Source organism: Penicillium macrosclerotiorum (genome assembly GCF_028827735.1).
Source record: "Penicillium macrosclerotiorum strain IBT 26536 chromosome Unknown utg000010l_segment0_segment0, whole genome shotgun sequence".
Taxonomy (NCBI): domain Eukaryota; kingdom Fungi; phylum Ascomycota; class Eurotiomycetes; order Eurotiales; family Aspergillaceae; genus Penicillium; species Penicillium macrosclerotiorum.
In genome coordinates, this window is record NW_026643089.1 from 1,994,941 (window position 1) to 2,008,058 (window position 13,118).

The following is a 13,118-nucleotide window of genomic DNA, read 5'->3' on the forward strand; positions in this document are numbered from 1 at the left end:
TGTGGCTTTGAGTGGGGTCCAATCAACTCCCAGTGGAGGAAGATCAAGGAAACAGTGTATATAAACTGAACCACATATTGAAGTAGTGAGTCGGGTAAGAAAATATAGCCGAGGGATCAAACATTGATCGGCTATCCCAGCACACTGCCCTGTGAGTTCATTAAATCCTTCCTGTCCTCATTCCTCCCCTGCAATCATCTCAAAAACCAAGCCAGAACAGAGTCTATCATCGAGCAAAAACAGGCCTCCCATAGAAACAGAACAAAAGTGTCGGGTAAAGGTATAGGTTCAAGTTGAAAAGGGGGTTAACGAATCAGAAGACACACGAAGACAAGCGATAGAAGAAAATTAAAACGAAAAGAAACCAGAGAAAACCGTCCTGACTCCCCGCGCTCCACAAACAGATCACAACCCAGAAACAGAAAACAAAGGGGGAAAAAAGTGAAGACACAACGGGTGGGGGAGATATAATACTAAGAAATTTCCAAAAATCCTATCCCAGAAACAAAGTGCAGGAAAGACGCACAAGGTTGGACATTCCCTCCAACCCAGAGGCACAGCCTCGAGCAGACCGGAGCCATACAATGACGCAACAAGGCTGCCGTAACAGCCCCTTGAAACAATTCTCAAAACAGAAACCAGAGCCCTAACACCAAGGAAGCCACCGTGCAAAGTTGTTTCAAGTAGAGCAGAAGACATCCCGGGTAGTAAAAAAACAATCAAATGGACGCCGCGAGAAGGACGTGCAGTCATCATGGCCAGACAGCAAGACAAGTCATCAATAATGGGAGAGTGCGTATCATTAGATTTGCGGCTGTGCCGGGGCGGTGGTCGTCCAGGTTGACAGGGGTTGCGCTGCCGCATAGTGCGAGTGATTCACTGGAGTTGCTGCACCGACGTAGTACTGGGATCGGTCCGCGGCGGGGTTGTAGTAGGATGGGTGGATGGGGTTGGATTCGCGGCGCGGGACAGTGGGGTCAAGCGGGGCCATGCCGCGAGATTCGAGAGGAGTGTTAGGGTTGCTGACATCAATCTGGCCAGAAAGACTGAAACTGCCTCGGGAGTAAGTGGCCGGGGTGGAAGGGTCCATCGGCGAAGTGGCATCTGTTGCGACGCTGCGGGAGGAGATGGAGGAGTTGCGGTAGGCGGATTGGCTATGATCGGAGCTGGAACGGTTGCGCTCGCTGATAGAGCTGGGAATCGTATTGCCGAGGCCCCCTGGAATTGAAGAGGACAGTGCACTATGGCTCATGCTGTCCATGCTGCCACCAAAAGGACCGGCACGGAAGGAGTGGTAGTCCTCGGGCTTGGGCCCACCCATAGGGGGCGCGGCGGCGGGAGAAGGGAGATAGGGATTTGGCGCAGGTTGACCCGGCATCGACCCACCGAGGGAGTACCCAGGAATAGGACCTGTTTGAGGTGCATGAGTTGCTGTGTACGGGCCCGCGTGCATATAGAAGTCCGCGGAGGGGTTGGGCATGCCGTATCCCGGAGGCGCCATCATCTGCGGCGGGCGATAACCGTACAAGGCGGCATGGGAGGGATCATGCGGGTTCTCCAGGGCACTGGTTTCCAGATCATCGATGGGCGCGCGGAAGCTTTGTTTCTGTGTGAGTTCCACTCGGGGTCGGATGTAGCGCAGCGAGTCGACCATCGACGGCGGGTTCAAAACGCCCCGCATCACGTCGTCCACACTGTAGTATGACACCAGATGATGCGTGACGCCCATAACGGTGACGCTCATGGTCTTTTTCACAAGGCCCGAGTCCTTGAACCCGTACGAGTCCACCAGGGATCCGACCAAAGCGCGCTCCACCTCCGACTGGTGCGGTCGTTCGCCGAATGCCCCGGAGGTCGACGTGGGAGAATAACCCGAGCCGTTACTGTCGTGTCGAGGATAGGGCTCGCCTGGTCTGGTCGCAGGGACAGGTCGTCGATTGGCCTTCTTCATTGCGCGCTTCTTCTCTCCGGGAGGGAATGGCTTCTCCAGTTCGCGATAGACCAAGAAATTCCCGAGGATGCGGCTGGGACTCCAAGTAACCCCGTCGGTCCATCGCTTAATTCCAGACGAATTCTCTTCATATATAAACACACTGCCGCTGCGCACCAGGTGGCTCCGTTCGCGATCGTGTGGGCGGCGTGGGACATGGTGCAAGACTCCGGTCAAGCAGGCCTCGAATAAGATCAGCGCGTCCTGAGTGGTGGCCACATACCCTGTGAATGTGGGTTCCAGCACCGCCGCAGTCCCGTTCACCATGATGAGGGGAGTGAGGGGTGGTGCAAAAGGGAAAGAGAGTTGATCTGGAGAAGGGGAGAAGAGGGGGGGGAAGGAGATCGGGGGAAGAGGGAAGCGGGAAGCGGGAGGTGTCAGTGTAAGAATCACGGGGGAGGTGGCAGGTGGAGTTTGGGGCGGGTGATGATGTCGAGAGCGCGAGCGAGCGAGGGCTTGGACGGGCCCTCGGGACCTCTTCGTCTACTCGTCTGCGTCTGCGCTCGTGTGCTTGGGCTTAGTGGTTCTCTCCTCGCGCCTCTAGGTCTTCGTATTGCTCTGCTTTTTTCGGTTCGTTCTGTCTTTCCCCCGCGAGGATCCAGCGGCACAAAGAGTGAGCAGAAATCCGAGAGATCAAACCCGTCTCACACAAAAAAAAATAAGATAAAATAAAGATTTAGAATTCCCACCCAGGAGACAAAAAATAAGCTAGGAGATCGACCAGGGTCTGGAGAAATCGAGCGCGACCAGCGTGGTGAAGTAGGGAAAGCAAAGGACCACCCCCCCTCGTCCTAGGGCTGCTGAGCGGTTCGAGGGTCAGGAATTCCAGGGATCGACTTCGAAGCACGGACCGCAGAGTCAGCGAGTCAACAGGTTGCACCGATCTCTGGAGCAGATGGGGATCTACTGGGGGCCGGTTCCACGGATCCCTCGGTGCGGCAATTCCCAAGCTTTGGGATGAGTTGGGCGGGTCCACGAGAATAGTCAGAGGAAAGACCCAGCATAAGAGGTGGGGATCGTGCGTCTCTATTGGATCCGCGGCTTGGGGAGGCTTGAGGGGGAAATTCGGTGTGACCAGGGAGCTTAGGAAGAAGTGGGAGAGAAAGAGGAGGGAAGAGCAGACGATGGCGATGTGTCGGCAGGTCAACTCCCGAGTCCCAAGCCGGATCAGAGCCAGGCCTTGGGGATGCTGCGAAGATGACAAGCAGGAAGAGAGGGTTTGTGCAGAGAAGTGTGACGACAGTCCGGGTGGCCAGGATTGTCAGAATCGTCAGGGTATGTCACGTTAGTGTCCCAGGCGATCCCTGGGTTTCCGTCGGAAAGAAAGCCTAGCGTGAGCAGAGAGCATGTATGGCTCAAATGATCAGGGGCCGCGCGACCAGACGAGCGGAGAAGGCCTCTAAGCGCCCGCCGTGCAGAAAAGAGACCGGGATCGCCGTGGGCTTGGGGCTTTGGGAAATTGTGTTTGGCTTGGGTGAGGGGGGTGTGGGGGGGAAGGGAAAGACAGGAGTCGATGGAGGAGCGAAAAGGCACCGGAAGTCTAATAGGCAGGTAGGTTAGATGGGTTTAATCTTAACGTTTAATGTTTAATGTTAAAATGTTTAAATGTTAAACCAGGGGGGTGGGCACCGGAGCTCGGAGGGTTCATTGCGGGGCGAACCGTCAAGTCAGCCAGGAGGGGAGAAATTGGAAGAGGGCAAAGAGAGTTTAGAGAAGGACGACAACCTTGTAGCCTATCAGATGGAATGATGGAGCGACAGATGAAGCGATGTATACTCCGTAGAGGCTGTCTGACGCATTGGTAGGTGGCGAAGCCGTGGCGAGAGAACGGTCTCGAACTACGAGGGAAGAAGATAAAAGAAGTCGTCGAAGGAGGAGGTTGAGATGCCAGGGCCAGCTAGACGGGACCTATTAGTATATAAGGAATGATCTAAGGGGTCTCCAACGGTCCTGGAGAGTCTGAATTTCTTCTGGGGGCAGCAAGTAGAAAATGAAAGGCGAGAAAAAAAAAAAAAAAAAAAAAAAAAAAAAAAAAAAGGCATAAACGGGCAAATGGAACGGGTGTTGGGGCGTGGTGGGGGAGAACAAATCACGATACACAAAGAGGAGGGGCTACAAAAGGTACAGGAGTTATGAATATAGAGCAGAAGTTCGAAAATCGAAATGGGAAATTGACGAAACAAAAAAAGGAAGAGGAAAATCAGGAAAAAGAGGGGTGTGCCCCGTCCGAAAATCCAAAAGAATAAAATAAAATACAAAATTCAAGACCAGGGACATTCGCAGCTCGCAGGAGAGCGGAGGACGGAGAAATACGGAGGTGCTCGAGGGATGAAACATCGAGTGGATGATTTCACCAAAACCCTCCGGGGGAGGGGGCATGGGATGATGACCGCTGAACCGATGTCCTGGTACGCCAGCAGCAGCCAAAAGGAAGCAGAAAAAAAGCAATGAGCGAACAGAGAAGCAGGTACCGTTTCATCTTCGGTAGTTCATCCCCCCGTTGGATGGCAATTTTATGTAAGAAGATTCGAACGATCCGGAGGTTAGTCAATTGACACGTCGGCCAGAACACTACAAAACTATCATCGGGTCACTAAAAAAAACAGGCTTCGATCTTATTGTGTTTGAGTTTCTTCACGATCGTCTTAAGTTAGGGTTGGGCGCGTCGTCCCAGGGTGAGGGACAGCGCCATGGATCCAATCACAGAGAAGCAAAAAAAAGACCACATATATTTCCGCGGACTACCTCCTAGAAGGAGGAAAATTGCCCTTTCACGTCTTCCCCTCGATGGTCCATGATCACCAACATGGTCGGAGTCGTGTTGAGAGAGTGCAATCATCATCGACGGAACCCCGTGCCATGGACGATCCCAAGTGGAGCCCGTCGATGATTGGGCGATTGGGCGGAGACCACCACGGGCCAAGGAGAAGATGGGTGGGGATGGGGGGGGGGGGGATCGGAGGGTCAATTCCCTCCGCCGTCATCCTCGTCAATCATTGCCCATTTATTATTTGCTTTCCTGCCGGACTACTGCTCATTGAGGCCATGTACGAGGACGGTACAGCCTACTCGGTATGACCGACACAGCCCTCCATACTTCCCAGATCCTTCCTGGTGTGCGGAGGACATTTGGTGCTAGAGTGACTTATAGTTGACTTCTATTCAACGTGTTTCAAGCCCTACCACATCAATTGTACATATTGTGAGAAGGTTCTCAGGGTCCTCCAATGCATACTGTTCCTCACGGCCTTGAAGTGATTGGACCACCCCCGATCGCGACTGGGAACTATACCCGGGATTTCCCACCCTCAATAATGATCCTTGTCAGTGCTTGCGCCCGGCACAGTCCCTTGGTGGTTTTGTTCGTATTTTGTTCGTATTTTGTTCGTGTTTTGTTTTTGTTTTTTATTTTTATTTTATTTTTTTATTTACTTGGGGAATCTGGTCTTTCGTTACAGAGGGCGGAGTACGTTTGACGAATTAAGCCGTGGCCAGTGGACGAACGGAACGAATGTAGCTAGCAGATCGCTGCCTTGAGAAAGTGCACGACGAAGGTTCGACTGCCAGGTGCAAATCCATCGGACGCGCCCCCGGTGGGTCCACATCCTTGGAACCTCCTCTTTCCCTCTTCCCCTCCGCAAGTCCAGGCCCAACTCCACCCGTCCAGCAGCCAACCACGCCCATGGATTCCCCCGAAGTGCCAGGGAAATCCGTGTCAGCAGGGTCCGATCGAGAACTGTCCATGCGTCTGCCCCAGTCATCGGCGGGATCAAAGCCTTGGGTTTGCGGCAATTCCCAACGGTCCCAGCAGCAGACACACCCAGTCCTCGTCGTCTGCCCAGAACCATCTCAATCTTGGCACTTGGGCAGACGACGAAAGAAACGTGGATAGGCGAATAAAAAAGAGGAGAAAAAGAGAAGAAGAAAAACAAAACCAGTGGAGGACCACAAAAACGAGATCCCGCAGAGCCAACCGCAGGGGACTCCTATCTCCGACTCCTCAGCCCATAGTCCGCGCAAGAGAGGGAGAGGGGGTGGACACTTGGCCAGTGCACGCCGCGACACTATTGAAAAAAGGGCGCGGTGATGGGGCGGAAAGCGCGAGAGGATCACCAACGGCACGTCAGAGCCAGATCTTGGGGGCCTAAACCATGCGCTTACAAGCTCTCTCAACCAGCTCTAGACGCTGCTCCGGCCGAAGGGGAGTGGAGACTGAGCAAGCTACCCCTTCGGCGACCGAAAGAGGTGGGGGATGGAGACATCACACCAAATGCTCGTTGGGCAAGATATCCAGTATGATCCAGCAATGAGGAGACTCGAGGGAAGACAGAAGGGCAAATACGGGAAAAAGCGGGTGACACTATCCTCAGCCTGGCAAGGGGACCAACCGTGCATGTCTCCTTCACCTCTCTTCACTCCTGTTGTGATGCCCGCCAGAAAAAGTAGGGACCCGAGGACCCGTCCCACTTTCTGCTCCCAATTTTCTGCTCTTGTCGTCAGCGCGCCCCAGGGATGGGGAATTCCACGAGGACTGAGCGCTGCGCCTCCTCTCTCGTTGGCTCTCCCAAGTCCCCGAGCCCATCTGCGTCTCGGTCTCCGCTCGGATGAGCCTGGTGCCTGGACTACGGCAGTCTAACAACCATCTTGGACGAAGAAGGGAACGGTGAGAGGGGGAAGGGGACCGGCGCTCAATTCCCTCTTTCTCTTCGGGATCTAGTGGCCAATTTTTGGTCTCTCTTCCCTCTTTCAGACAGGAATGCCTTTGTGTCTCTGCTTTCCATCCGAGGCTTTCCAGTGATTTCCCAATCAGCGCGACCGGGTGTGCAGAACCGGAGCCCGGTTCCATACCCACACGTCGCCAGGGTCGAGGCTGTGGCCCGTCACTTCTGACTTTGTACGCCCAAGCAGGATCGAGTTTAGTCTTTTCCCAAGTCCGAAGAGGGGTAGGAGGGTCTCGTACCTGGAACGGTGGATGGTGGAGGGCTTATTGGATCCTGGGCGTAACTTTCGCGGGAGATCCTCAGCAGATCCAGACCACACACGGCCATTGCTGACACCAAATCCACCGAGACCATTTGGGACACTAAAACCAAGAGACGTAAGAGATGAGACAGGCGTCGCAGCATCGCCCAGAAACTGAATGGGCGAGTTTGGGGCGTCAGCTGGGATCTCAAGCCACCATTTGTCGTTCCCCCGGGTTTCTCTGGGCGTGGCATCCCCCGTGCATCCTCACCATGCGCTCGCGCCCCCTCCCCCACCCCCCTTGTTAGGATGGTCAATCAAACCGATTTGCAGTAGAGGACTTGCTGGGTTCCGTGCCATCCATGATAAACTTAAGTCGGAGTAGCAGAACACATTGCGTTCGAACCTCCCATCACCCGCCACCTGTCTTTTATACTCCGCCACATGGAGGAACGCTGTGCACCCCCTTCTTCCTCTCTCTCTCTCTCTCTCTCTCTCTCACCACTCTCTACTCTCCGTCGGGCCTCAGTGTTCGCGGAGTACAGTACTCCGATTTTCAGGTCTCGATTGGTAGGTCCCGAAGGAGTGGGCGAACAGGAGACGATCCGAGCTGGCGCACGCTTGTTGAAACTCAATTGGCGCCCATGACAGATGTCAGAGCTATGCATTTCGTATGTGAGTGCCCCAATTTCGGAAGAAATCCTTGGTGTGGTGTGTCAAACAATAGTTCTTTTTTCTTCACCACAGCCGAACACCCCAATGCTCATCTTTTGTTCCCGGGTCCCTCCGCAAATCGAGGTCATCTGGGTCAGACTACGTAAGGGAATCACTAGATGGACCAGTGGGAACGGGGTGTCAGGCGAGAAGGCGCAGAACATCAAGGCTGTTCCCGAACAGGAAAGTGAACACAGGGAATCAGACCGGGCCACTAAGTCCATACTTCATTTCTTCCACACTCCATACCTGATCGGCCTAGTTATTACGCATTATTGGTTTTGTACCATTCCTACTGTGATCATGATCATTGTTATTGTGCTTTGACCGCAGCAATCATCACTAGGTCTAATAATGGGGACGTGCTCTGTGGATCCTTCCGTGGTCAATGATTGCCATGGATCTGCCTCCATCCCCTTCGACCACGATCCTTAATTTCTTGTTGCCGATGGCCCGTCGCATGGACCACCAATATGAGGATCCAAACCCACCGCGATCCTTCGATGGCTGGGCATCACCCACATGCGTGGCCTACGTGACGGGACCCAGTTCCTGCGCTTCTTCTGATCATGCTCCTGTTGCTGGTCTTTCCCGTGTTATCCGGGCCCCCCTCAGTCGATCGTCGTAGAATCTCTGACGTCCAAATTGCCCGCTCTGCTCCTTCCTAAGCGCGCAGAGCGGAGACGGAGTACAAAAGAAGACTCCGCCCGGTTTCGAAGAAAGCGGTCTATAGTCATTGTGGGAGGCTGGGGAGTTACTTACCTCCCGCTGGCTCGACGAATAGACCGCTCCCGCACTTGTTTCTCTTTTCATCTTCATCGACATTGACTGTGCCTGTATATGAAATTTTTGCATTCGTTTGCGTTAAAGCGGATTGGCTTAAATCTTCTTCAATGCACTAAGCCATCACCCCACAGTGCTAGTCTCTCAATTCTGGTTCATCCTCTTGTTGACTGGCGCATTGGCGCCAATTTTAGAAGAGCCCCGTCTCCATGGCATTATCCCCACCAACAACCATGTCACGCCAGGCTCAATTTGGGCCGTGTGTTGAGGGTGGCTGGTCTCTTGGCGGGTCTTTTTTGTTGAGGTTTTCTTGACTGGCTCCAAATGGGTGTTTTTCCCCCAGCTTGAACAGCAAAGAGAGGGGCCACGCTAGAGGAGACGGGCTAATGAGACGCCCGGCTCAGCCCGGACGATGGGCGCGTTGTCGATCTCCCATTCCATTCGCCCGCACTAGGGAACCCACAGCCACGGACAGTGCACCTCCCGTACCAGACACTCGGAGCCATCCGCATTGGCCGTGAGACAGGGGGTTCTGGCTAGCGTCTCCTCTTCGGCCATTCTAAGGGCTTCTCTTCGTATTCTACTGACATGTACTGGACTCCCTTCAGTCCATACTCCGGAGTATATTCGAGCATAGAGCAGATCGTATCAAGTAAGTATCTAGACGATAGAATATCGGTTTTCCAAATCTTCCAAGACTCTCGATATATCTCTTATCTTATATCACCCCTGTGGGTATCGAGATCCCTCGGGGAATATAGGATTATACGGGGTCTGTTCCATTCGCCCACGCTGGGGGATCATCCCTTCACTCCTGATTCGGCCCAGTCAAGCCAGTCGCGTGGAGCACCAAGCGATCTTTTCGTATTGACTAAACCCCAACCGGTCACCACGAGGCTAAGACCTGCCAAGTTGTCTCGTCACCCCTCCACCAAAGATTGGATCTCCTCTTCCGATGCGAAAGGCTTCTGGAAGAGTTAGCCTGGTGGCGGTGGGTGTGTTCCATTCTCTCTCCTGCAACTGCCCCCATCTCTATAGTATGGCTATGGTCTCGCCGCCGGCGAACTATACGAACGGTTCTCCATCCAGGCCCATGTTCTTTTACCATGCCACACAGTGCCAAAAAAAATTCTGCTCTGCGTCCCAATTAGACCCCCCGATTATATCAACCTTTCTAGGTCCAAGAATAAGTATCCAACCAAAGGCCAAACCAAACGTCCGTTCAAACCCGAGGCCTCACGGAGGGGTCCCGGACACGCTAACGGGCACACCATCCGCAAGGCCCTCGCTAGCCCGGGAGATGGTGCCCGGTGGCGTCAGGCCCTGGCCTTTTGGGTTCTAGCGTGCCTCTCAGAAATCCCGCAGGGTGATCTTCGCCTGTTTGTGCCCAGCGCGTCCGAGCCAAGCCCTGTTGGTTAAAAGGTCAATGATCAGTGGCCACTCGGCCACCGCTGACCCAGTGCGGAGTATCTCTCGTCCTCTGGTCCCTCCGTCACTGTACCGAAGTCGCTCAGTATGGAATTATCTCTTTTTCTTTTCTCTAGTCTCTCTCCTCTCCGGTCCGCGCCAATACCAGCTACCATACTCATTACCTGTCTAGGCCTAGTTCTGTCGACGCTTTTCTCTCCCTCGATTTACGCGGCTGGCGCATCCTTGCATTCTTTTTCTTGCTTATTGAGTTCTTTTTTGGGTTGGCCATTTCTTGCTGTGTGCTCCGCTTCAAACCGGAGCATCGAGGAGAGACCATAGCGCATGATCTCCTGGCCTGGATCCTGCGGGCCCGGTTTCTGAATACCGACCGTGAATGATGGGCTTGTAATATACCTAGGCGTAGTCGACGGTATCCTGGATTGTGTCACAGTGATGGAAAACACAACTGTTGTTCGTGGGGGACGGTCTTTTCCAGTAGACATGGCCGTATTCTTATTAATCATACGGAGCTAATAATATACAGTATAGTTACTTTGCTCTTCGCAGCCCACGAGCGAGCCTCTCGCACGTTACATGTATGTCGCCTCAAATCAGCAACTCCATATAGAGACCAATGAATGACTATCCTCCTACATTCTCTCAATTTACGATTATTGAGTGACCAGAGTACCCGGTCGTAACGATTTCCCGCAGAACCATGGCAATTTCACACCACATGGGATATATAGACTCGGTTCTCGAGTCTATACCAATCCCGCATCTCATCCTAATCTGTCTCATTCCCCGATTAGGCATGCTCATGCCAGCAACGGTTTCGTTCAAGCGATGGCAAATTGGATAGGGCCGGAAGTTATTGGAGACCAGGGGCAAAGAAAATGAAACATTTTGGGAGAAAATATGAAATAATATGCAAGTGCGTCGAGCCACATCAGAATCAAGCATGTGAATGCGAAGGGGCGTTGAGCGAAGATCGGGACTAGCAAAAAACCGGAAATAATCAAAATAAAATAGAAAATAAAAGAAGTATTGAAAGAAGATCATTGGAGATTCCCACTGCGATTCCTCGTCGCATCGAGGAACTCAACTGGGCCAGCCGCGCTCTACACCGCTCACTGTGGTCGCCTACGCGGAAACCATAAGAAATGCGTAGGCGTAGAAATTGCCACGTCTTGGCGAAGAGTTGACTCCCTTGACGTCCGGCACGGAGTATCTAGGTAGGTACACATTGAATACACTGCCTAGGTGATGCGCGAAACATCCTCTCATCGTAGCTGTTTACCTCGCGCTCCCGCCCATTTTGACTTTGCCCAGAACCAGGCAAGCTTCACAGCCCATCTTTGCCAATCTCCAGAATGCCCATCCCAATCCTAATCCCCATCCTCAACGGACCCGCGAGGCCGCCCATAGGTAGACCGTCTAGTATTCGCTTTTGGCTTTTGCTTTTACTTTTTCTGGGGTTCGCACCGCGCTTGCACTAACTTCGCTGGCCCCTCAGGGTGAAGTGGGCAAGTGGAAACATGCCGAACACAGCGCGCAGCTGAGATCACGGGTTGGAGGGGGTCTGAGATCGTGGATCTTCATGGTCGTCTATTTATTCCATTCTCGGGTCCGACTGTGCCCCCCCCACCCTAATTCGGCGATCCAAGGCCCTCTGTCTGGTTTGCCCCCCTTCTTTCTCTCCTCCCGACCCGGTCACTGTTTTGTGGCTCGATGGGCCTTAAAGCTGGCGTCGTCACGGTTAGCTATGGGGAGGCGGAGGTAGTAAAACTATAGGTAGCTAGTAGCTGGAGGTTCCGGCTCCTGGCTAGTAGGCTTCTGGGTCCGTTGGGTTTCTTAGTGCCTTGGTAGCGCTGAGGAGGGAAGATAGATCAACCGAGCAGGCTTGGTTCCAAATGACATGTACATCGGAGCGCCGGTGGAGATTGGTGGGACGATTCAAAGTGGTTCGCAAGACTCGGAGATCTTTTGTTTTGATTTCACAACTAGGGAGGTTTTTTTTTCTTTCTGGTTTCATTTCTTGGAGCCTGATTGGAACATGCATGCGATGGTATTTGTTAGACCTCCTTCTGTCCAGCCGTTGGGATTCTCTATCATTTGGGACTTTGGGTCGGACGTTCTGTATGGGGATGACGATGAGATATCAGCTGCGTCCTATGGGATAGCTGCGCACGCGTAGATAAAAAATTGCATTTGCAGGCGATTGCAGGAGAGACCCCGAGCGCGCGAACCAGTCCTTCGGGATTCGTGTTAAAACTGTAAAGTGTAATTGGCAAACTGTAAATGGGTGGGAAGGCCGGCTGAGTGTACGAAGTACAGCATCACGAGTGCTCGGAGACCGTGGGAGAAGCAAAGCAGGTCATCAGGACTGAAAATCTTTCTCATCTCTCGTCATCGCTCACCATCGTGGGCTCGGGGATTAGGTCCCTAAATGCAATCGAGGCTATTTGTTAGATTTAGTGAATCTAGGAGGATTAGGCGATACAAGGGTTATAGAATGCAGATCAAAGTACACCAAAGTAATGAAAAGATTTAGAGAATCCTTTTCTAGTTATCAAGGTCTAATCAACCTGCATTTTGAATAGTATATTCTCTACTTAATCCTTGTATCACTATCTGTTTCTATGCGTATGGATCATTGAGCCGAATTATTCGGTCCGAGTATATATTACGAAGCACTTCTCAAGGAGGAGACGGCTATGTATGCACGCTCCATCAGTCGAAACAAAGCAAATACTGAGAAGAGGAGTGAGAAAGGTGAACTACTCCCTGATTTCTTCCTTTCTTGCCCATCTCTACCCCTTTGTCACTCAACCCTACACACCATGTGGCCCGACGAGCGGATTTCAACGCCATGGACTCGTGTCCAACGCACACCTTGTGCAACCTCATGCACGGAACACCAGTTTTGTCTCGTCGTACAAAGAATGTAGATTCGAATGCTGTCATGTCAAACAGGAAGCCGGGAACTGCCCACGACCCGACCTCCTACCCTCTCGGAGTGTATGTACCACTGCTTCCAGGCATTGGGCAAGGATCTGAGCCGCCTTTCCCCCCGAGACATGAGAGATGATGTGTTCTATTGTCTTCTTGCTGCTTCGCATCTCAGATCCAGTGGTATGCCAAGGGGCCGGTTCGGAGGGGTCAGATTGTGCGTTGTTCTCTTGTGGAGTGCAGCATGCAGCCTGCAGCACCGCCCTGCTTATGCCCAGCCCAGCCAGTTTGGGACATGCTCAGCTGA

The 13,118-nt window shown here is 52.9% G+C and overlaps 1 protein-coding gene across 1 annotated transcript; it reads right to left on the bottom strand.

The window, feature by feature from the left end:
- Positions 1–802: 802 nt before the first annotated feature.
- N7462_010350 (camp independent regulatory protein) lies at positions 803–2,257 on the bottom strand (the record flags this gene model as incomplete). Its single annotated transcript, XM_057082064.1, has 1 exon — positions 803–2,257. One exon carries the CDS (start codon positions 2,255–2,257, stop codon positions 803–805), a length of 1,455 nt encoding a protein of 484 aa, XP_056929104.1.
- Positions 2,258–13,118: the final 10,861 nt, after the last annotated feature.